The sequence below is a fragment of the Peromyscus eremicus genome, chromosome 13, assembly GCF_949786415.1.
Source record: "Peromyscus eremicus chromosome 13, PerEre_H2_v1, whole genome shotgun sequence".
Classification (NCBI taxonomy): Eukaryota; Metazoa; Chordata; class Mammalia; order Rodentia; family Cricetidae; genus Peromyscus; species Peromyscus eremicus.
In genome coordinates this window covers 13,957,735-13,982,982 of record NC_081429.1, presented here as the reverse complement: position 1 = coordinate 13,982,982, position 25,248 = coordinate 13,957,735, and the positions used below count along the sequence as shown (strand labels likewise).

General features: G+C 38.2%; 1 protein-coding gene across 1 annotated transcript in view; it reads left to right on the top strand.

Moving 5' to 3' along the window:
* The window catches only part of LOC131923625 (uncharacterized), a 110,478-nt gene that overhangs the window by 74,008 nt on the left and 11,222 nt on the right, over positions 1-25,248 (top strand). Inside the window, exon 8 of the mRNA XM_059278746.1 lies at positions 22,960-23,117. Coding sequence (XP_059134729.1) covers positions 22,960-23,117 — 158 coding nt within the window. The remainder of the gene's footprint in view (positions 1-22,959; positions 23,118-25,248) is intronic.

The window sequence follows — 25,248 nt, the reverse complement described above, 5'->3', positions numbered from 1 at the left end:
AAATAATTTGTGTTCTCGCTCACCTTAAAATGTTGTAATTAAAAGTACATTATTGAATGTGCCTGATTGTTTAAAAACATCTTAACTGTTTGTTAGATAGGAATTCAAAGGTCAAATTCAAAGTTTAGTTTATTTTTCTACATCATGTTTAAATGTCTTGACTAAAACAAACATTCCCAGAGGTAGCAGACATCCAAACACAAGGAAGTGCTTCTCTAGATCAACATAGTCCACATCTTATAGTCTCATGCAGGGAATGTGTAGGACTGGTGGTTATACGTGTTTTTATTAGCAGTCAGGAAAGAGATATGCATATGATTCATTCTTAAGTTTTATAGTCTTTGTGTTAAATGTAGGTAGTAAATTTCCACCCTCCCTGATGTCATACAAACTAACTGGGAAGTTGGAATGATTTTGAACAAAACATCTTATTTAGGAGATCCAAATGCCTTTATTATGCAGAAATGTTTTTTTTCATGAATGAGTCCCAGTATTTGAGCCAACTTAGCAATTAACATTAAAAATATTTTCTTCATAACATGAATTTCCTTCAAAAGCAATTCTTTTCTCATCTGTAATTAAAAGATAGCCTTTACTTTCAATGGGCAGATCAAGTCTCATTTTCCCTTAAATATCTTCATTGTACGACATGACTAATAAGTACTTATTACACACACACACACACATACATATGCATCAGTAAACATGGAGGACTGGTTATTATTAAGTTTTTCTCATTAATAAGGAAACTGATAAAAGATGATTCATCCTTAAGTTTGACAATCTTTCTGTTATGCCACAGAACGCTTCTATGTTAGACAAAACATTGCTATGATCATGGCCCTACACCATAAAATGCATTGTATTTTTTTAATAAGGAAATGTAATTCATCCCTATACTTAACCACAAATTAATTTAACACTGTACTGAGGAGAGTGAGCACACATCTGCCTATGACTACACAGTCACACCTCCACATTGTGGAACTCATACTCTGCTCTCAGTCAGTAGAGTTGCAGGCACACAGTAATTAAACTGTGACTCAGAAGTACAAAGTATATAATGATAACACAGACAGGCCATGTATGAAATATTCCTAAAGTTTAATGAATTACTATGTTTTAGGCAAATACTTTTAGATATGAAAAATGGAAGTTGCATTATTTTCTTCCTATCTCTCAGGCTTTGGGGTATGTATCACAAGGATGCTGTGGGCTTAACCTGGGTAGCGTAAAAATTAAAATGATTGCCAAAGGCTAGTGGTGTCAGTGACATGATCCATTTATTAGTGTTTTCAGTTTTCTTCCTGGACACAGTGACTCTCATAGACAGTATGTTCCTAAGTTCTGCAATTCTATCAAAAACAAAGCAAAAGTTGAAGACTAGAAAAAAATCGTGGTTTTATGAGAGCATTTTTAAGTTGTGTGGGGAGTCCTTTTAGAGATCTTTTTCTGAAATACCTAGCTTCTGGAGATGAAAGAAAGCAGCCATTGCAACAGAGTGTTGAGCCAGCTTTCCTGCTGACTCACTGAAGACACAACCCTGAGCTTATGTGTCCTGGGTGTCCACAGGAGGAATTGCTCCACAGCACTTCCTGGGTCAGACACACAGTCCTACGTGGCCTAATTAAATGCAAAGGTTTGACGGCTATCAAGGCCACCATTGCCTCCTGTTTTTGTTTGCCTGTGTATGATCATCACTCAGTCAATTGAGTTTAAAAACAAGCATTAACTGTTACTGACATTTATAAACAGTCTGAAGCAACATACAAGGAATGACATACTGAAAACACTCTCCTTTTACATTTTGTTTTGATTTTTTTCTGTTCTTTTAAAAACTTTTTTTTAATTTTATAATTTTACATATCAGCCATGGATATGTCCTCCCCCCTCCCGCCTCCCCCACCTTCCCCCTTACCGTGAAATTGATAGTATAAAAATCGGAACCTCTAATAAATGGCCAGACAAACTAAATCAAATGAGATAAATGTAATTGGACTGTATAAAGTGAAAAAAAAAAAAAAGAAAAAAAAAAAGAAACAAAATAAACAAACAAAAAAACATTGCCAGAAATTTCAAGAAATGTTCTTATATGTCTAAAAATATATGTCCTTAATAATGCTTGTTTCTTTACAACACTAACATATCATATATTATAATCATCGTGACCAGGGAAAATGTCTTAAATATCGTGTTCTCACTCTTTCCAGGAGCTAGCTTCTCTAATGTCAGAAACCCAGAGTTTGTGAAAATAGAATCACTGCTTCTCAAGAAAGCACAATGTTGGGTTCCTGTAAGGCACTGATCACATTTTTTCATCAACCAATCGATATCCAGCCTTGTTTGGCAGTCATTTCTTTTCAAAGATGCCCCCATTTAAATATGTAGTTGGTTTCTGAACACACCAGCTTTCAGTACTCTAACTCATGGCTGAGTCAAGCATGCCTCATATGGACAGTGTATAATAAACAGCGCTACCTTTTTGTACTTGGGAACACTAGAGAGGACACTGGCACCATAGTTGGGGACCATTTTAAATTAGTAAAACCACCAATCAAGCAAACAAAATAAAAAGAAAAGAAAAATGCAGAAAAAAATAAACAAGAAACAAAGCCACCATGACACTGGCATGAGTATTGATCTGGGAGAGTTACAAATAAGTTTTAGAAAATAGGCAGATTCATAAACATGGAATCCCTAGATAATAAGCATCTACTGTTCCTTATGAACCACTGTGTACTAAATTAAAAAGCTAAAAAAGTAAAAGATTTTTTCTTTCATCATCATATTTTATTAAGAGAGGTATACAATAGTAAAAATAACATGTTAAGAGCTTATTATACATAGAATAGGAACCCAGGAAGCATTTAAGAAACATTTAACTCTAATAACTACCAGGATAGTTAACATTGTTCCCCCATTTGGGGAACAACAAGGCTTAGAAAGGGAGTCGTACTCCCACTTACGTGCTTCTTAACTGAACCCAGACTCTATCTAGATGCAAAATCAGATGGCCCTGCTACTCTATGCAATACAGACTTCACTCTGTTTACAAATCAATTGATATTACTGTAATCCCATTGTGTGAAGAGAACTCAACGATGGCTTTAAGACAGCTGGTCCCTCCTTCAGACTCACATAAAATTGATCTTGAACAACCAGTGACACTGTTCTAGACCATGAGATTCAAAAGAACAAAATTCTGTCTTGCAGATAATGCTCCATTTTTAATCATATTTCCTCGGGAACCCATTCGTTTGAGTTTACAATGCCTTCTCAGACATAAATTTAAAACGTGTTCTTTAAGGGGCATAAACGGTAAATGTGGTTCGTTGTACCTTAAAGGTACTGGCTCCTCTCTATGATATTTTAAATAGTAGCAGAAAATTTTATCACATCTTTGTCTAAAAAGTTTCAATAATACCTTTTCACCTCTAAAACAAAGTCAAATTCTTCAATCTGGCGTTTGTAATTTCCACAGTTTGAACCTAACCTTGAAACCTGCCCTGGGCATGTCTCTATTCTAATTTTTATCCCACTGCATACCCCAGCATACAAAAATCCTGGCCATTTCCTTCTGCCTGGTACTTCTCAACTTCGGTTTCTACAGTTGTTAAAACACAGCCTCCTGCATGAGACCTAAGTATCTTCAGGTCATATTTATTCCTACCCCATTCGTCTATATATCTTTGTCCTCAAGAAAATGCTTACACAAACATTGTTTGGCAAATGTTAGATAAGGAAAGTTTGTGAAAGGAAAGAGTCATGAGCGTCCAGGAGTTAGGCAAGTCTCAGGATGGTTTCTACATAGAAAATTGAGATTTTTTTTTAAAACTCCTGTTTAAAAAAATGATTGAAATTATTTAATTTCTCCATGTCTTTGTGCTTTGGTTTGCTCTAGTTTTGTTTGTTTGTTTGTTTGCTTTAGAGAGAGAGGGATAGAACATGAAGTTGGTTATATAGGGTTGAGGGATGACCTTGGAGGAGTTAGAAGAGGGGAATTATAAACAAAATATCTTATATGAAATTCTTAAAAAATAAATAAAAACAATTTTAAATGATAGAAATTTCTACACAAAAAGACTTCTTTGGTATTTGGTAATTTACTAATGAGTAAAACCTTTAAGTATAACTTGCCAAGGTCTTTCTTATTTTTCTGGTACACTCTGTAGAGTCTAGACTTGCCAACAGCTTGTAAAGGCTCTTAATATTCATAGATAATCAATCCACACCATATGCTGGTGCATTTACTACTCATAGACCATCAACCCATACCATATACTGGTGGAATCTAGGTCTCAAGAATTCTGTTCTGCTGAAATGGACACCTCTTGTTCATGGAGTTCTTGTGAACATAGAGGTTTCTGTGCAAGGTGCACTTAATTCCCAGTGTAAGGAAGTTGCTACCAGAACCTTTTTCGTGAAGAGCAAAATGTACCAAGTGAACAATAATTGGGAACTAGAGGCAAGAAATGGAGCGCTGAAGGTCAGCTGAAAAGGAAGCATGGAGAGTCAGGGAACACTACTATGTTTAAAATTTATTGTGAAAGTCACAAAGACTCTTTGGGGCTTCTCATTTTTACAGATTTGTCTCTTAAACCAGGCAGCATGAACTATTGGCCATGAAAGACATTATTAGCATGGGGGCCTGAGGTGTGTGCTTCATTCACTGTTCTGGAGGTAGGTGAGTAGAAAATGTGTAGCCTTTTGGAAGTATCTCACTAGGATGCCAGTCTTAGGAAAATGAAAAGCAGTTTTCTGTCATTCTCCTAGAAAGCCCCCCAACATCCTTCCTCCCTCCCTTCCTTGCCATCCACATGAGCTGTTTACCCAAAGGGTATTTTGGTGCTGGTAAATTCGGTCTCTTCCTGTAAGTTCTGAGTGAGTCAAAAAATGTTCATTACTGATGAGGAAACCTCTTTCAGGAAGTTTGAGCTTGAGCACAAATGTAACAAGAAGTAATGATGAAAATATCACAAGTTGTTGGCCAAGTATACCTATCAAGTTTCTCCTTCAATTTTTTTCTATAAATTAGAGGATAGCTAAGAAGTAAAAATACCCCCCCACACACACATTGAGTTATAGCTTTCTATTAATGGTTACTTGGATCTACACATGAGAAGCATTTGCTTTACTGTGAGGCATTGTATTGGACACTTGGCTTATTTTATTGTTCTTCAAAAAAAAATAATATGTGCTATAGAAGTACTCAAAGTTAGACAAATGCTAAGTGGCATGGTCAGGACTTGGGTCTAAGCCACTGTCCTAGATCTTTCCTCTTGGCTGTATTATGTCTTACATGTAGAGACTTATAAAAAACAATAGTACTGGATTGGGTTTCAGAAAATCTATATTTGAATTTCACTCCACTAGTCTCATAAATCTAGAAAAGTTGGTTAATGTGAGCCTTGATTTCTTCTTTAAGAAGGACTCAGAGTTTTTGACTACCTGAATCATTGGAGGAGCTACTCAACCAACATAAGATTCATTTGTTATAGTAAATATTGGGATTCATCACTGTTTCTCACCAGCTAATCTAGCACTTATGACTTCAGCAAGCTAGTTTGAATGGCAGAAGTCAATAACATAGAAAGATGAGAAATACGCTTTATACTGAGCTTCTCCCTAAGATGCTAACACTACCTGTTTCAGTAATCAGCTATTTCATGGATGCTAAGAATTTTCTAAACATGGCAGGCACTGGGGATACAACTGATAAAAGAAATTGTGCCTGCACTTACCAAGCTTACATTTTAGAGAAGTAGATAACAAATATGTAACTAACCTACTGACAGAGCAGTTAAAATGACCAATGTAGAGGTTTCTTTATATAGCATTTCTCAAGAAGATTCTTTTAGAAGTTTGGCCGAAGACCCAAAGTAAGTGAATAGGCAACCACATGAGAAGTGATTCAACAGAGGGAAAAGTTGTCTTTAACACCCTAAACAAGAATGTGTCTGAGGTTTCATGAGATGCAGGCCCTCAGCAAAGACAATGTGCATAGGAAAGCAGGAGAAGACAGGATTGAGAAAATGCTGAAAAAGTGGGCTGAATCAGGCATGCTATGGGACAGCCTATGGGTTTTGCTTTATAGTAGTAAGTCAATGGTGGATCATAACCAAATAAGAAATATGGTGTCTATGTGGGAGAACAGTTCTCTGCCCAGTAGGGATGTCTACAACTTAGTCTAGTGTAGCAGGAATCTTAACAGTTATTATTAATAAAATCAAGCCTGAGGCCAGTTATTAGGGTGAATACTGGAAGATCAGAGAGACAGAACAAGCCACAGCTAACCTCACCTGGCCGACTTCTCAGCTGGTCTTGTTTCCTCAGACTGGAAGCTTCTGAGTCCTCATCCCAATGGCTCTCAGCTGAACTGCTGCTCGAAAGCCTGAACGCTTAACCAGCCAAATGCTTAACCAGCCAAATGCTTCTAGTTTCTGGTCCTCACGCCTTATAAACCCTTCTGCTTTCTACCACCACTCCCTGGGATTAAAGGCGTGAGTCACCATGCCTGGCTGTTTCCAATGTGGCCTTGAACTCACAGAGATCCAGAGGGATTTCTGTCTCTGGAATGCTAGGATTAAAGGTGTGAGTGACACCATTTTCTAGCCTTTGTATTTAGTGGCTGTCTGTTCTCTGACCCCAGATAAGTTTATTAAGGTACACAATATTTTGGGGAACACAATACCACCACAGTCTAGAGAGTCTGTATGTTACCTACTATGGCAAAAAGGAGTCTGTGGATATGATCATTTTAGTTAAGAATGTCAAGATGGAGACTCTATCCTGGATTTCCCAGACAAACTCAATGTCATCTTAAGAGTCCTTATGAGAGGGAAGTTGAAAGATGAGTGTGACAAGGGGCACAGAGATTGACTGATGAGCCCAGGAGCCTAAACATTCAAGTAGTCACTACCATTAGAAAAGGTAAAGATGTGGTTTCTCCCACACAATCTCCAGAAGATACACTATCCCCCATCAGTATGTTGACTTTAGCCCACTGAAACTAATTTCAGACGTTGCCTCCAGAACCATAAGAGAATCCATCTTTGTCATTTTAAGCCATTGTCTTGTGGCATATTTATTATAGCAGCAACCAGAAACTAATAAAATTCCTATAGATTCCATTGTAAGGATGGTTTGAAGAGGGATCAAAGAAACTAAAAGGCCTGTAGGCATGGGACTCCAGCAACCCTAACAATGTTGACCTCTGTGAAGTAACAGTGATGCATACTGAGGAAAGGAGAGCAAATTAGAGGTATATTTTGGAAGCAAGGCTGGTTGGACTTGCCAGATCCCCTTAGCTCCTAAATCACTCTTTGCTTTGGCAGAAGCAGGAAGCCCTGGGTACTGCTTGGCACACTGCAGCCATCAGTCTTGAAACAGTGAGTGCTGCTTTACTAGGTGACTGATTTGACAAATAAGAAACTTACTTACCCAGCCAGAAACATCTAGCCACTGGAAAAACATTGCTCATAGCCCAGAACCTGCCAGTCTACAGCAAACTTTGCTCTGCACTTCCCTAACAAGTAGAAAAGCATGACCAAGGATAGCAATTAGAACAAACGTGGATGCCTGTATGGGTAAAAAAATAACTCCAGGTGCATAGAACTTCTTTATATGAGGTGAGCATGATATTCTTCATAGTCAAAGAGAGAGGAAACGCAATAATTTTCATATGCAGCACCATTTCTCAGACCTCCCTGGGCACTATTTTCCACTCTTTGCTTTGTGCCAATGAGGGACCCACCTGGCTGAGTGCAATGAAGCATTTCTGTGTGCAAGATTTCAGACTGTGGTCTCTGTCCACATGTCTCTCACTGAGACTTACAGCTGTTTTTAAAATCCCAACTGGAAGATAGAGGAGAAACAGACAGGAATCCCTAGAGTGCTGCCAAGCCATATAATAAACCTGGACTTCTCAGAAAGACTACACCTAAAAAGCCCTGTCAGGACCTTGCATACAGGATTACCTGAAGTGCCCCAGGTTCCCATTCCTGTAGTATCATCCAATTCTATCAGCACCAGCGAGCTACATAGGCCTCTTGGATTCAGTTTGTAAGTATTTTATTGAGCATTTTGCATCTATGTTCATAAGGGAAATTGGTCTGTAATTCTCTTTCATTGTTGAGTGTTTATATGGTGTGGGAATCAGGGTAAGGTGTGACATCATAAAATGATTTGGGCAATATTCCTTCTGTTTGTATTTTGTAGAATAATTTGAGGAGTGTTGCCATTAACTCTTCTTTGAAAGTCTGGTAGAATTCAAGAGTGGCCTGTGGGTTTGTAGGGAGTGCCTACTGGCATAAAGCACTAAGTGGGAGGAGGGATGTTAGGAGGGGATGGTCTATGGGATCCACAGGAGATGTGGGCAGGGGAGGATGGGAGGCTGTAGCAGATGTTATGTTACAGAGCTAGGGATGAGACTCGGGATTGAGATGATAGAAGGGTAGCTCACTAACAACATAGTGGCTCCTGACCATCAGTAACTCCAGTCCTACAGGGTCCTGCTCCCACTTCTGGCATTTTCAGGCACTGTTTTCACATGATACACTTACATACATGCAGACAAAACACATACGTAAACTAAAGATAAATCATTCTTAAAAAAAAAAAAAACCACTTCATCCCTAGCTTCTAATTTAAGAGATGTTTGTTTCATCACATGGGATGCCACATTTCAGATGAAGTGAATGCTAAGTGTAATGTGATTTTTGTTCCAGCTATTAATTTTGACCTCTCTGGCTTAATGCTGTGCCTAGTTATTCTATAAAAGAAAAGGACTTTTCTGCCTCAGTACCATTTGCTATTACATATTCATTCAGAAAGTCTTACGGAAGCCTGTCCTTCCTAGATGTTGTGGGAGATGAAAGGGAATCATCCCTTATTCAAGAAGTTGGAAGCATGAATAAAGAGGAAAGCATGTGAGCAAAACATGACATCCAGTATGCCCGGGGTTTATTTTTAAAAAGGAGTCTTCTTTATTTCAACAAATGTATGCTAAGCATAGTTTAAGGTAGCAAGGATACAGAGGTAATGAAGAAAAGAAAGTTTCCCATTCTCATGGGGCAATATTATCTTTACATCAGTAGAAAGTTAAATAGAATGTTAACTTTAACAGTGATAACCACAGTGAGTAGAACAGGATTGTGTTGGATGGATGTTGTCTAAGAACAGCCATTTGGGTACACCTCTCTGAAGAGAGACCATCTCCCTAAATGATGAGACAGCTGTAGCCAGTCAAACCCTAGAGAAAGAACAACACAGAATAATGAAGAAACTATGAAGGCCACAAAGTGACAGTCTAGGGGTCTTATGAGCGACATACTAGCTCAACCACAATGAATGAATAACAAAGCAGAAAGCTGAAGGTTGAATCAAAGTCTTGTGAGACCTGAAAATCAGAGGCTATATTATTTATGTGGGGTGGGAGGGGCTTAAAGCCAGACTCTGGCTAGCTACAGGCTCTAAGCACAGACCACTGCAGTTTAGAGCAGTCTGCAACTTAATTTTGTCAAGTCCTATTTTAAAAAAAAAGAGTCCTAAGGAAGATTTCCATGACCATAGAGGGAACTATTGTTATCTTTGAGAAGGAGGCCCCTGAACATTCTTATTGAGTGATAACTACCCATCTTCATATCTAACTCTGATATAAGAAGATGGGCTATAACTAAGTTTGGCTTAAAGTATGTTGTCTGCAATCTACTACAACGTAAGAAATATCAGGCTCTCCATTTAAGGTAAAGGTTAAAAGCTTTTTTCTTTTTACCATCCACTATCTCAATCTTGATGTATTATTGTGTTCTATATTTATTAGTTAGTGTTGCACTTACATGGATACCTGTTGCCTCCTCCGTGCTTTAACCCTCTTGTACCCATGACCAAGAGTAAAGAGTAGCTTGGCACTAGGCAGAGGCCAAGAAGCAAGAAGGTAAGACTGTCCCACAAAGGCAAGAAAGGTGATTTGAGCTGGGACCACACATTAGTGGAGTAAATGGACCACAGGAATGGACCACACTCCAATTAGTCTCTACAATAACTTACTTATAAAACACAAACTCAAAAAAACAATAATCAAAACATTTTAGGAGGCAGACTACATCATTCTGCATATTGGGCCTTGTACTGTGGCACTGTTTAGCAAACTGTGACACCTGCTTTGTGTTAAGGTCAGAAGAAAAGAAACTGCATCTCTTTTTTTTTTTTTCCTAAGTACTGAAACATAGTAGGCTATAGATAAATAAAATGTTACCATTGCGGGGGACAGAGTAGAGGGTGTACATGTGGAGCTCCTCTACATTACAGTTGGCCCTCCATACCTCTGTCTGGAGCCAATGAAGATCAGAAGTATTTGGAAAAAAATGTGTCTGTACTTACCATGTACACTTTCTTCTTTTCACTATTATCTAAGTAATACAACATAGTGATTACTATACAACATGTGCACTGTATTAGGTATCTTAGGGTGATTTGAAATATACAGGTGAGTTTATGTAAGTTATACGCAAGTTCTACATCATTTTTGATGGACTTAATAATCTTTGAATTTTGCTATCTACAAGTGGACTATGAAATCACTCTCTGCCGATATGGAGGGTGACTGTGTGTTGTCCAGCTTCCTGTGAGCCTAAAGTTATATATAATTTATATATGAAGGTATATACGTGTGTGTGTATGTGTGTGTGTGTGTGTGTGTGTCTGTGTCTGTGTGTCCGTGTGTCTGTGTATGTATGTGTATATATATATATATATATATATATACACACACACACACACACACACACACACACACATATATATATATATATATATATATATATATATATATATATGATGCTTCTTAAAAGATAGAAAAGATGGAGGGACGCACAGAGGAAAGGAGAGAATCCAAGAGCAAGAATCAGAAGATAAAATTAACAGCTCTCAGATGTATTCACTCGGACATCATGAGGTATCATGTGACCTCAGCTGGAAGTAGAGACCTTGTCCTGAAGCTGTGAAGCAATGAAAGGAGAGCAAATGAGAACACTTGCCAAAAGTAAATGACTGGTCAGCTTTTTCCTGGCCACCCTGCACATCCACCAAGTGATCATTTATCTATTACCCTCTTGTAGAAAGAGTGCCCTACCCATGCCTTCTGATGTTCCATGAGATGATAGCATTTTATGCGTGGCACACAATCCTTAGTGCTGAAAAAAAAAATTGAGACTGATTTTCACAAAGAATAGCAGGGACTTCAGTTAAAATAACTAAAGTAATAATATCTGAGGCTACAGAGTGAGCAAAGTTCTTGTAGCCTGTGTTGTAAGTTTTTTGCTTTTTTTAAAACTAATTTGTGAATATTTATTTACCTTATTTCTAATTTTATGCCTGATGTTTACATAATACTGTTCCAAATTTACATAATTCAGATTGAGATAAAAGGTGACTATGGAGTCCTAAAGGTATTGGGATAATCTAAGTCCACATATGTAAAGTAGTACAATTCTTGAGAGAAAATAGGTAGAAAATTAAATAATAACTCTTCTTATTGCTAATATGTTTGACAGTATTTTCACTAGATCACATTTTTTTCATCCTAAACTATATATCCCCCAGATACCAGCCACAGAAATCCTGATTTTTTTATTTTAATTTTTTTTTGCTAGTAGGATAAAAGTATAACTCATAGAATTAAAAAATATTTTGTAAGAAAATATCACTTAGTTCTGGGGTTCAACATGCTTTTCATTGAAGGGAAAATTAGAACCAGTCAATTCTTCTGCTTCTGTGCAAATGTTGAACAGAATACACACTAAATCTCTAACATATCCCAAAGCCTTCGTCTACCCACAGTGATTGGAACACGCTTGGCACATCTTCACAAATTCTGAAGTCTCCCATCCTCAACAATCTGCCCTAAGCAGAATGCCCTACAAGGCTAGGCTTTCATCTTAGTGGGGACCTAAGTATTAAAATGAGGCAGCACTACTAGAAGTACCCTTCACCCAGCTTCAGGGAGAGGTGAAATTAACAGAATTAAACCTATATACTTCTGTAATGAGTGACAAACACTATTGCCAAGTAACACAGTAAGAAGCCAGGTACTTATTCATAAGAAACCTGCATGCTGGTTCCTTTGAGTATAGTCTCCTTCACAGTTCATCGACTGCTAACGGAGCATTTTCTCAGGACCTAGCACTGCCCTAGCTCCAGTGTATGGAGAGCAGCACAATCCTACTCAGATGGGCCTATGGACATATGAATCCACAAGACCCAGAAGAAGTAGGTTGTCTAACAAGAGATTAAGGCAGCCAGTAATGATAGGTTGTCAAGACTGAGCTACAAGCCCCAGCTCTGCCATGGGTCCCTAAGGAGCTTATGTAACCTGTGCTCTCAGCTAAGAGATCAGGACAATGCCATCTCTGGCCTCTAGGGTTCATGTGAATGTGACATTTGCTGTATAAGGCATTTATAAAAGAAATCTCATTTCATGGAGACAGTGGTTGAGTAAATTTTGGTACACATCCTGATTTTTCCATCTATTAGCAGCATTTCCTTGGCCAAATGATTTAACTCCAGTGGCCTGTTTCTTTGTTTGTAGAACACAGTTAATGTGGTGCTCATAATATTCCTTTATAATGTTGTCAAAATCATTAAGGAGTATTAGAACAAATATTTCAGGAAGAAGGTTCTGGGCCAAAGAGTTAATTTTTCACTGGAGAAAAAGCTAAACACCATGCAGAAACCATCTGCACTATTTTTAATCACTGGGCTAGTAAAATTTCATAATTGATAGTGTCTGAGTCATTCAGGTGACTTCTTGATTAGACAAAAGAATTTGGTAGAAATTCCTAGCCAGGACTTTGGCCATGACCAAACAACCACTGTAAACATAGACAGGTACTCTGATCCTTTTTCTAACCTCCCTACAGGGGCTTCACTGTAAGTCACAGATAAGATCTCTCTCCTGAGATATCTGTGAAAGGATTCTCTGTCATTTACTAAATGTACTGAATCAATAAGCAGAGCACTATAATTTTCAGATGCACTAAGATTTCCCATAGGAATTTAGCATGAATTATTTTCTCTTGCCTTGTTTATATTGTTATATGTGTCTATCTTTTGATAAGGGGGTACCCTAATCTTATGATTTCTTACTTGAGAACAATAAACCATACTTCCAATTTGCTAATCTCATTTGATGTCTCAGAGGGAAAAAAAAGAGAATATTTAATTATATGGTAGTTGTAAAGGGCCCAAACATAGAGTTATAATGGAGAATGTTTCAGAAGAGATGATTAAATAATAAAAATCACTGATAATGGAGTTTAAATATTCTTTTCACAGAAAGTGGTGTGTGTGTGTGTGTGTGTGTGTGTGTGTGTGTGTGTGTGTGTATGTGTGTATGTGTATCTTAGTTAGGGTTTCTATTGCTGTGAAAAGACCCTGACCATAGCAACTCTTATAAAGGAAAACATTTAATTGGGGCTGGCTTACAGTTTCAGAGGTTTTTGTCCATTATCTTCACAGTGGCATACAGGCAGATATAGTGCTGGAAAAGGAGCTGAGAGTTCTACATCTTGATATGTAGGCATCAGAAGCAACTGTGTCCTACTGGGTATAGCTTAAGCATATAAGATCTCAAAGCCCACTCACACAGTTATACACTTCCTCCAATGAGACCACACCTACTCCAACAAGGCCACACCTCCTAACAGTGCCACTCCCTATGGCCAAGCATTCAAACACAAGAGTCTATGGGGGGCCATACTTATTCAAATCACCACAGTGTTTGTGTACGTGTGTGTGTGTGTGTGTGTGTGTGTGTGTGTGTGTGTGTGTGTGTTTGTAGCCACTTTATAATAAATACATATTTTGATAGTAATACCTTATATATGGCACATGTTGATTAAAATTAATTGATAAAAATTTAATTTTTAAAAAATGATCAAAGAAATTTAGTAGCAATTTCTCCAAAGATGCACAAATTGCCCACAAGCATGGGGGAAAGCACTCGGTGTCTCATCTCTAATAATTAGAGTAATAAAAATAAATAACAGATAAATAGATAACTCCATACCCATTAGAATAGCAATTATTTAAAAACTAAGAAATAGCAAGTATTGAGTATTGAAAAGGATAAGGAGGAACTGGGACCTTTGTACCCTGCTGGTGGCAATGGTATGTGATATAATGGCTATGGGAAAAGTATGGCAGTTCTTCAACAATAAAATGTAGAATTGCCAAATGACCCAGCCATTCCACTTTTGGGATTATAGCCTAAGAAATAAAATCAGGGGCTTGGACAGTTACTTGTACATATATGTACAAGGCAGCATTATTCTTAATTATCAAGAGGTAGAAGCAACTTAAGTATATATTGACAGACTGATAGGTAAAATAAATAGAAGATAGATAGATAGATAGATAGATAGATAGATAGATAGATAGATAGATGTGCCATATATATTCAGTAGAATATTATTACATTTTTAACATATTTATCTTCCTTTTAATTATTTGTAAGTGTATGTGTGTCTATGTGTAAGCATGTATGTACATGATACATGAGTTCAGGAAGCCAGAATAGAATATTGGATTCTCTTGTAGCTATAGTTTCAGTCAGTTGGGAGCCACTTAACATGGGTGCTGAGAACCAAACGTGGGTCCTCTGAAAGAACAATATGTGATGTTTACTGCCAAACCACCTATATAGCACCTATCACATTTTCTTAAGAGAAAGGAAATTCTAACACATTCTGTAACATGAATGAACCTTAAAGACATTATGCTAAGTGAAATAAGCTAGTCACAGAAGTTCAAATATTGCAGGCTGCCCTTCCATAAGATGCCCTTCCATAAGAGCTGGGGTGGGTGAGAAATGGGGACTCAATAGCGGCGACTTGGAGCTTCAGCTTGTGGGGATGAAGAGTATTTCCTAGGAAGAATGATGGTGATAGCTTCACTCAAAATTTTAAAGTGGTGAATTCTATGTAATATCTATTTTTACCATAGTCCTTAATAACTAAAACTAAAAGTTTAATTCCGCTCCCTCAACTGGTCCATTTCAACAAACTTCTCACTACATTTCTGTTGATTGTGTTCAGACCTCCTGAAAAGGGAACATCAGGCTGACTTGAGTTGAATTTTCCCTCTACTGGGGATCCTTTCGACTTCATGCCCACAGACAAGGCATTGTGTTTCATTTTCCTCATACATAAAATATGGAGAGTATATTACCAAGTCACAGAATTAAACAAGATTGTGTAAAAATGGCTGGCAAATACTTCATACTCAGGAAATTATTGTTAGCACTATCAGCATCATTTTTTCCTACTTCAAATTCACCATGAAAAAAAAGTACATAGCAGAATCCTTGTGCACAATAAGAGCTCCACGTCATTTTTTTTTTCTTGGAAGAAGATCCACATAGAGCCTACATAATTCAGCACTGAGTTATGAGACACAGGCATGCTTTGTGAGAAGACAGAGATTGCTGGAGGCTACAAAGGCAAGATTTCAGGAAGAAAGAAATTTAAACAGGGACCTTGAAGGATGGTTGGGACTGGAATAGAAGATAGGAAATGGAAAAGTGATGGGAAGCTTGAGCAGAGGCAGAGAGAAGAATGATGTGATCCTGTGACACTTCTCCACTCTTCTATTAGTGACATTCATAAAAAGGATGTCTGGGAAACCACAAGAAAGCCTCAAGTGTATATTTCTGATGTGCTCATAGTATATCAATTTGAGTTCATACAGCAGAGAGATGGCATGTAGTAGAATTTGGTATGTAGCTTAGTGGTCAGGCAGCATGCTCAAGTCTCTGGAACTGATCCCAGGCACAGAAGACGGAGAGAAAAGAAAGAAGAAGGAAGGAAGGAAGGAAGGAAGGAAGGAAGGAAGGAAGGAAGGAAGGAAGGAAGGTTGAAAATACTGATTTCTTCATTTTAGAATGTCAGTATTCTAGTATTCTTGAGGCCTTTGATGGACTGGATGAAACTCTTCCAAACTATGGAGGCTATGCTGCTTAACTCAAATTCTCTTGATTCAAATATCAATCGTGTCTAAAAGATAGCTTCCTTAGAACATTTAGAATGGTTTGACCAAATAATTATTACAAAGTTAACAGAAAGAAATGAATTGTCACACAAAGTAACACAAACATGAAATTTAATAGAGAACTGTTGCCTAAGAACATGAAAGAGTAATTATACCTGCAAACAGGGATCCCTAAAAGGTATCTTAGGACAGAAGAAAAGTGCTCAAAAAGGACATGTTTGAAGGTGAGAGTTCAGAAATCACTGAAAAGATTTGTTTGGGCTCACTGGATGCTGAGGTGCCCAGTCAGAACCAATCTATAGTCTCTGAGGAAACAAATATGAAACAAAAAGCAAAGTTACAGTGTTCAGGTGAACCAAGGCTGCTAAACAGGAATGCATCAGGTCAGGTGTATGAAGGGTATCAGGCTACTGATGCAGGTGTGAAGTCCGGAGAACATGGGGCCTGCATCATGGCAGCCATCAGAACTCTTAGCGCTTAAGTAAGCCATGACTGGCGCTTGGGCACAGGAAGAAGTCCAGTGCGGTAAAGCATATGAGGGATAGTGGTATTCTATTTGCTCTGGCAGCTGGTGAAACCTTTTTCTTCAGGAGTCCAGTGTTTTGAGTAACACTTAGTGGAGGAAAATCAGATCCTGAAATGTCCATCCTCACAGATGACAGAAGAGCATACAGGGCAGAAACCTGGACTAGCCCCCGGTCTGAATTGCCTAGGAATCCCTACTATGTCATTTTTGTCCAAGGTGAGGACCAGAAAAGCCCTAGACAAGTGCACTTACCACTAGAGAAAGTCTCAAGGGCTCCAGAATAGGAAATATCATTGTTTAGGCTCTTCTGTACACCCAAATCCAGAAGGATTGTTACATTAAATTATCAAAAGACTGACACAGAGAAGCTCAGTCTTCATATATAAGTGGTTGGTTTCTTTGTCTAGATCCCTAGGATGTAGTGGTAGATCCTATTGGGTACGAAATATTAGTTCATACTTTGAAAGGCAGAAGAGTCAACACTAATCACTGGATGATCTGAGACACTGGCACCAAATGTCAAGGACTTGAGCAAATTCAGTATCAAGAGAAAATAATGAAACTGAGGTGAAGATTTCAAAAGAAAAGCATTTTTCTCTCATTTCTACATTACCAACTCATTTCACAAAGAGCAAAAGCAGAACAAGAAGGAGGAGGAGAAGGAGGGGAATCTGAAAAGAGGGCATGGAGCCATATGTCCTCTGTGAGAAGAGGCAGGGTAACCCATCATGTCTGTAGACAACAATCTGAACTAGAGTTGGTGAGAGTAAGAGAAGACTTGTAGCTCAGTGACAGAGAACTTGCCTAGCCTTTGCAAAGCCCTGTGTTCAGTCTCCTAAATTGTGAGAAAGAAAAAAAAAATGAGATGTCTAATCAGAAAACCAGTGGGACTCTAGGTAGGACTTGAATGTCCAGTGTAATGTCTAGCCAATGATACAAGAACCACAGAATGGTGGAAGAAGGAAAAGGCAAAGAAACTCATCGATGCTCAGGTTGTTAACCCAGGCATGGGAGAAGCAGGGCTTGACAAAGATCCAGAAGTTACCCCCTCTAGGCAACTCAGCAATAAGAGCCTGGTTCTCTGTAGTGGAGTGGGCCTCTGTCTAGGAGTGGCAGGAACATCTTAGCCCAAACATTTATACACCATGAATGCAATGTCAGGCATATCTTAAACAATTTACATCTGATTAACTCTTAAAACAATCCTATTTTGCAGAAAAGAAATAGAGGCACAGGGTGATTATGATATCAATAGCAAATCATTTAAGTGACTGACTAAGTAATATAATGGGGATCCAAACTCCACTTCTCTGGGTGTAGAGTCCCTCTACATATATATATATATATATATATATATATATATATATATATATATATATATATATATATATGTGTGTGTGTGTGTGTGTGTGTGTGTGTGTGTGTGTGTGTGTGTGTGTATGTATATATATACATATATATGTATATATATATGAGAGAGAGAGAGAGAGAGAGAGAGAGAGAGCGATCATAGTAGTGCCTTTTTCCTATGATTTTACCTTCTGAGGTTTCAGTGTTTCCATTACCTATGGTCAACTGTGTTTAAAAAAATCTAAATAGAAAAGTCCAGAAACAAATAATTCATCTCATATTATAAGCCTTTCTGAGTAATGTGATATATCTTATCATCCCACTGTATCCCTCTCTTGACATAAAGCATGACTTTTTGTATTGTATCTACACTCCATATACTACCCTCCCATTTGTCACTTATTGGCCATTTCGATGAGCAGATCACCTGTCCTAGCGTCATGGTTTTTGTGCTCATTGCTTTAGTTAATTATGTTCATAATGTATAGAAGTATTGATCCAAATGAGTGACACAAAACCCAGAAGGACCAACCAAGTCTTGTACTATATGGCAACATTTCAAGGCATGCAGAAAAATGTTTATAATCAGGGTCCAGCACTCTCTGCTTTACACATCCACTGGAGTCCTTGGAATAGACCCTCTGAGGTTACGTGAGCCCTGTTGTGCATTTAGATAGGACACTTTAAAACAAGCATTTTGTCAGAGTGCACATGGTACAGAATGCCTTTGTTGGACTGACAGCTTTCAGGCTGTTAACTCAGTTTTACTACTTCGCAATTTTTTCTTTTTTAAAAGTGTGAGTGTTGAGACAAGGTCTTGCTATACACCTCAGGTTTTCCTTCTACTCTCTGTGTAGTCTAGACTGGCCTCCATCTCATGGTAATCTTGTCTTCATGCCCTGAGTACGGCTATTCAAGGCATATACCACCATATCTAGTCCTTCAGTCCCCTTTCGTAATGATAAGTATTGCATGGTTGTGCATACACATCTAAGAGTAAGTTAGGAGCCAAGGGAAAAAAATGTAACAACTGAGCCATTCAATTGAGAACATAAATTTCTCTTCAGAGCTGTAGAGTTGGGTAGCCCAAACTCAAATACTGTTGGAAACCCTCCCCTTGGCTAACTTTCAAAAAGATACTTGTTTGTCTGGCAAATCAGGATTTGTCCAATGACAACAAGCTCCTTTAGCTGCAAGGGCTCCCATAAAGACAAGCTCCTTTAGCTGCAAGGGCTCCCAGAGCCTCCTGGAGGCTGGAATCTTGCTGCTGCCAGGAAACAACATGATCGAGTCAGCCTGTATTTATCACACTGAAAACCTGATTCCCCACTTCAGGCAAACTGAAAAAGAAAGCACAAAACTCTCAGTTGGCAGCCAGTTACCTCTGTTGATGTCACATCTGCAGCCAGGGATTTTTATGAAAGCAAGGAAAGAGCCATAGCTCTATGGAAAGATGAAATACCTTATGGGCGTACTCCTGCTTGGAAGGGTGAGTGGTTGCAAATTTAGAAATTTATGAAATTGTCTTCATCTCTTTTTTTTTTAATCAAAGTAAAAGGGAATGTCAAAAATCACAAAGCTTTAACTGGGAAACTATTATTACTCATCAACAAGGGTGTGATTTTTGCCTTCATTTGACTTTCTATTTTCTGTCATTTTCATCCTATCTTGCCTGCTTGGAGGAGAAAAAATGAAACACAAACAAACAAATAAATAAATTCACACATAAATAATCTGAAATAATCTAGGGAGGGGCTTGTAGTTCCTCAAGAGTCATGACTTCTATTTTTCCACAATACAAAGAGGGCAAAAGGCAAGGCAGTGAAAGCCTTCTTCTTCTCTCCTTCCTTCTCTCCCACGCCCTTTACTTCTCCTGTGATCCTAGGGCATGGTCGGTCATAAGCTTCTTCTCATGACCACCAAAGAATGGTGGTTTTAGTTGCTGGAAGGGAGAAGATGCTCCAAACGGCCACCTAGAGATAAAGGGTGCCCAGTGTCATTAACAAAGCTTTGATGGACACTTCTCAATTTTGCTCCAACCCTCCAATTTTTATAGCTTCTCAGTTCTGCATTGTATTCATCTTTTCATGGGATGCTCCCCTTTAAGACAGTCTTTTTCTATCTAGATTTGTCTTGTCTCTGCTTTTCTTCACTCAGAATGATCTCTTTCTCATGGTACAGATGTCTTTCCCTGCCTCCTTAAAAGTCTGTGGATTTTCAGGGTTGTACTCCCAGATAAAGTGAAACATACAGTGTTCTCAGTTTTTTTTCCTCCTTTTCAAAGACTATGAGATGTGGCAACAACAAATTTCTATCATGTTCAAACCAAAATTTTGACCGAAGCAAAAATTCAAAGGCATCCATAGGTAGTTTTATCTTAACAGAAAGCCTCACAAACACACACATGCCCTTGTCTTTCTTCTTCTCCATAAAGACAATCTATTTTAAAAGTGCATTCACTCTAGGTTGGGTTTTTGTCCTCATTATTGCTTGATGTTTCCCGTCTCGGAACACTCTGACCTTTGGAATTCATTCTGCAAAAAATATCATTTCCATGATAGACAACCCCAACCTCACCCAAGGTCTTCTGGCACAAGCAGCCCGGGTTCCTTTATTCTCAGTCTATAGCTTCTGGACAGCACTAAACAATTCCTAGTTAAATCCCCTCAGCATCCATGCTATGTTAATCAGTCCTGCACACAGGCAGCAGCTGGACCTGTGAACTGGCTCCGGAATAGACAGCAGTGCCAGAGGAATTCTGTGCCTTGGACAAAAGAATATAAAGTTGTGGGGAATGCAGCCTTGAAGAAATTTTCATTGTTCCATCAACAGCAAAGAAAGACTTTTGGCAGCGCATTAGGGAAAGGATCAAACAGAGCCAATTTTATGATCATTGCCAAGCTAAATGACTGAATTTTTCTTAAGGAAGTAGAGTTTTTTTTTTTGTTGTTGTTGTTGTTTTGGTTTTTGGTTTTTGATTTTTAAGGCATGACAGTATAATAGAAGCTGGGTTTTAATTGTCCTTTATCTCTAGAAAACATTGATTGATGAGCATGGCACCGCAGTGCCAGCAGTATTAGGATGAGATCGAGTGGAGTCTCTTTTTCAACATCTGGATCTCACCAAGAGACGGGTTTAAAGGTTCTTGTACCAGGGAAACCTAGATAAAAGAATATACTAGAAAGCACAGCTGCAGGGGAATCCACACACGCTACAATGCCCCGTGACCAATGTGTCACTGCAGCTGCCACCAGGGCCACAGAAGGCTCGTCAGTGGGGAACATGAGGCAGCAGCTGAGATTAGTAAAAATGCCATCTTGGCCGTGCTGCAGAGCTTGGAAAAGAAAGTATCCCTTTTGAATAGAATCCATTGTTCTCACACACCCGTAACGTTAGGGAAGAGCCTCTTAAATGACTAAAGGCCTTATTCCTGGTTGTAGAGTGTGCCATGACTAAACTTTGCTGAATTCGCCTACATCCAAGAATGCAGAAGGACCCTGACATTCCGTGAGTGACCAAACAGTACTGACACTCAGGCCAGCATCACCTAATCTGTATAATGGGCCCTCACAAGGCAGACTCAGTGGGTATTTGCTTTCAGTGAACACATCAGTTGCTTACCAATGGAATAAGTCCATTAGGTTTTATTTCTATTTCTAATTCATCTTTAAGATGCCCTTGAAAATGTAACTAAGTAGCCAAAATGTTGAATAACACAAGCATTTATCATTGATTCCCAAAACCAACAGTCCTTGTATCCCAGTGATCCAAGAAGCCAGACATTTGGTAGATGCAGTGTGAAAAGACACTTCTGGAAGACAGGGTTCACGCTCTGCTTCTGTGCCATCCATGTAGTACTGCAGCATATCACTGGGTCTAATAGTCTTCCTCTAAAAAGGTGAATATTAAGATATAGTTCATGAAAACGTGTAAGATACTACTTATAGCTGAGGAATTTCCTTGCATCCATTCACCTATGTGCCAAAGACATGTACACAAATATTCATAGAGGTATTACTCAAAATAACCCTACACCAGAAAAAAAAATTCTGTCAGCTTACACATGGAGAAACAAATTGTCACATCTCCTACAATAGACTATCACTCTGTCTTAAAAAAGAATGAAGTGCTAATTCCTGCTGCAACTTAGAAGTTTAAAGACATCACACTAAGTAAAGAGACCACAAGTTATATGGTTCCACTTACATTAAGCATCCAAGAATGCCAAATGCATAAGGACACAAAAATGTGCCTGTTCATCTGTGATTTGGGAAATGGTAGCAATTGACTGTAAATGTACTCAAAGTAAATTTAGAAGTTAATGGACATATTCCCAAACTAGATTGCAGTGGTAGTGTCTTAACTCCATAAATTTAGTAAACATCAATGATATGTAACTGTGCAGTGAGTGACTTCATGCATAAGTTATAGCTCAATGCAGAGGTGGTAACAACAGATATTAATAATGAAGAGGAAATTTTGAAAAGTAACTATAAAATAAACCAAAATAAAGACCATTTATCTGTAAGATTATTTTTACATGAATATCATTGTATGTTAAAGTGTTGTCCTTTATGGAAAAATATTCTTTATTCTTTTGTATGACTGTCTTTTATCTTGGAGATTTATAAATCTTATGAAAATTTATCAAGCCAATTGGTTGATGGAAATGATTTAGAAGGGGGTTTGACATACAGTAGCATGGAACTCATAGTGTAGGTGCTGTGTAGAGGTATCACATCATTACAATGTATATCATGTGATACAGATTTCTTTTGTTGTCCTTTTTGTTGATGGGAAAGCTGGCATTGATAATACTTTCCCAAATGAGCTTAAATAGAGCTCATATTCATAACAGCTATTCAAAGGTGTTTAAAAGTTACAAACATAATTTGGAATATTGTAATATATACTAAGGAAAATATAATTTGCAAAGTGTGTTTTACTTTATTTTCATGTTAAGGAAAAAATAATCACCACAGTCTTCCTTGCTTTTTTCATTTTCTCCACTAACTGAACATCTTCTTTATAAATTACAGGATGAAGAGAAGTGGCCACCTCTAGACATAATAAAATTAGAAGGAGCAGAAATTGATGTTGACAATAGCTTGGGAAAACCATTTGTGTTTAACTGTATGCCTCAGTCTCGAAGTAGAATATTTTGCCTCTGTGCAACTTCAAACCAAGAGATGAAAAGGTAATATATTAATCTCCTGGCTCTCTGGTTTTACTTTCAGTCAGGAGAATGTTTCATGAGTAGTAGATTTGCATATTCTTGGAAGCAGAAATAAACAGAGAACAAAATATGGTAGCATATGTTTTATTAAGTTCAAGAAGTTTAGGATGTCATTATTTCATTTTTTAAACAGAATTTCCAAAGAACATGAGCATACTCTGTTAACATTACCACTGTAACTCTCCTTATTTTCTTTAAAAGACAAAAGCTCAATAATGCTGCAGCTCCCTGTTTATATCTCTCATTTCTAACAAATTACTAGATGTATGCACTATAAGATGGATAGTTATTGGTATAAAAATAATGAAGCATGATATGGAACAATACAGTTGAGTGAGATGAGGTAAATAAATAGAGACTCCACTGACATTGTATAAGCATATATTCCACAAAGAGGGAGAATGTTTTGGCATTCTAAAATGTAGCAAAAGTTCTGGCCATTAAATATGTACTCCATTCTTCTGAGGGAATGCAGCTCATTGGCCATTTCAGTAAGCCAAGTGAAAACTGTAAGGAAGGAACTGACAAGCTAAGGTGAGGGGTGAACAGGCTACAGAACAGAAAGTGAATGGGAAAAGGTAGCACATCAATGTGTCTAGTCTTAACGAATACCTCCTTCCAACCGTAAAGGGGGTACTAGGTAAGAAACATCTTGGGCAAAAGTATTCTGTCCCTATTAGTGGAATAAATATATGGTAAAGGACAACCAGGATAATATGATAACAACTTTGTTCTATCTCAATGAGTGCACAGTATTTGTGCACACCAAACATGCCTAAGACCCCATTTTAAAGATTCTGTGGATTATCTGTATAATGAAGAGCCCATCTTTGGCCCCAAAAGTAAATAAATGGGGAAAATTGTGGAAGAGGAAGTGGAAAGGTTGTCAGAGCCAGCAGATCAGGGAGTTTGCTGTGAGATTGTGTCTCCTAGTAACATCAGAGACTACACCCATGAAATCTCACCAACGTGACTGCCTAAACATAAGCTGAACAGGGATGACATCAATAGACATGCCAAAGCGGACAGAGGAAGGACCAAGAGGTCTCAGCTCTACCCAAAAACACTACAGGCAGCTAAGAAGGGCTGAGAGTGGCAGAAATAGTCTTCCCCAGGGAAAAGCACACCCATTGGTCATCCAGTGTCCAACAGTCAGTGCTGAAAACACACGTACAAGTAGTATTATATGGACTGAACATGTTAGATTTAGGAATATATATGTATGTATTTATAGTGCATATAATAATAATTAGTGGGAAAAAAGAGGCCATGAATTTGAAAGAGAGCAGAGAGTGGTATATAGGAGGGTTTGGCAGGAAGAAAGGGAAGGGAGGAATGTTGTAATTAAATTATAATCTCAAAAATGAAAAAAAAGTAAATAAACAAAACAAAATGCCAAGTCAGAACTAAAGTGGTAGGGCATTTGTTCTTTGGGATACAAAATAAAAGTTGAGATGTATCCTAAGAGAAGACGTATGACAAAACAATCGAGAACAGGAAGTAGGGGCTTGTGAATGTGGGAATGAAGTAGTTATTTATGGAAAAGATACACACATGGAAGAAGACATGGAGCAGAGGACATCTGGGGAAATACACTGGACTGTGGGGATATCAGTGAGCAATGTGCTTTGATTGGAAGTTGGGGAGTTTGAAACAAAACTGAAAAAGGTTGGCAGGTGGGGTAGGGTCTGTCTGCCAATCCTAGGCTAAGAAGCAAGACTGGAAGAACTCAGGCCTCCAGATGGAACACCACTAAGGCATACCAACGAAGCCATTATGTTTGAAGAACACTTAAGGAGGGACTCCAGGCAACTAGCCGTTCACCAGTATTTCCATATTTTAGTAGGCTGTGCCTTATGGTTAGTATAGCAATTATTAACATTCATGCTGTTGTAAATGAATTCCAAACCTCAGAAATAGTGAGTGAATTCTCTCTTAGGCACTGATAAAATGATAGTAGTGGGGGGTACCATGAATTTTGCTTCAGATATGCCTAACGGTGTAAGGCTTTGCCACAAACTAACCTTACATTTGCAAGAATGTTGCCTTCACCCGGGAGTGAGGAAACACATCCGAGGCTCCGGACTGCTCC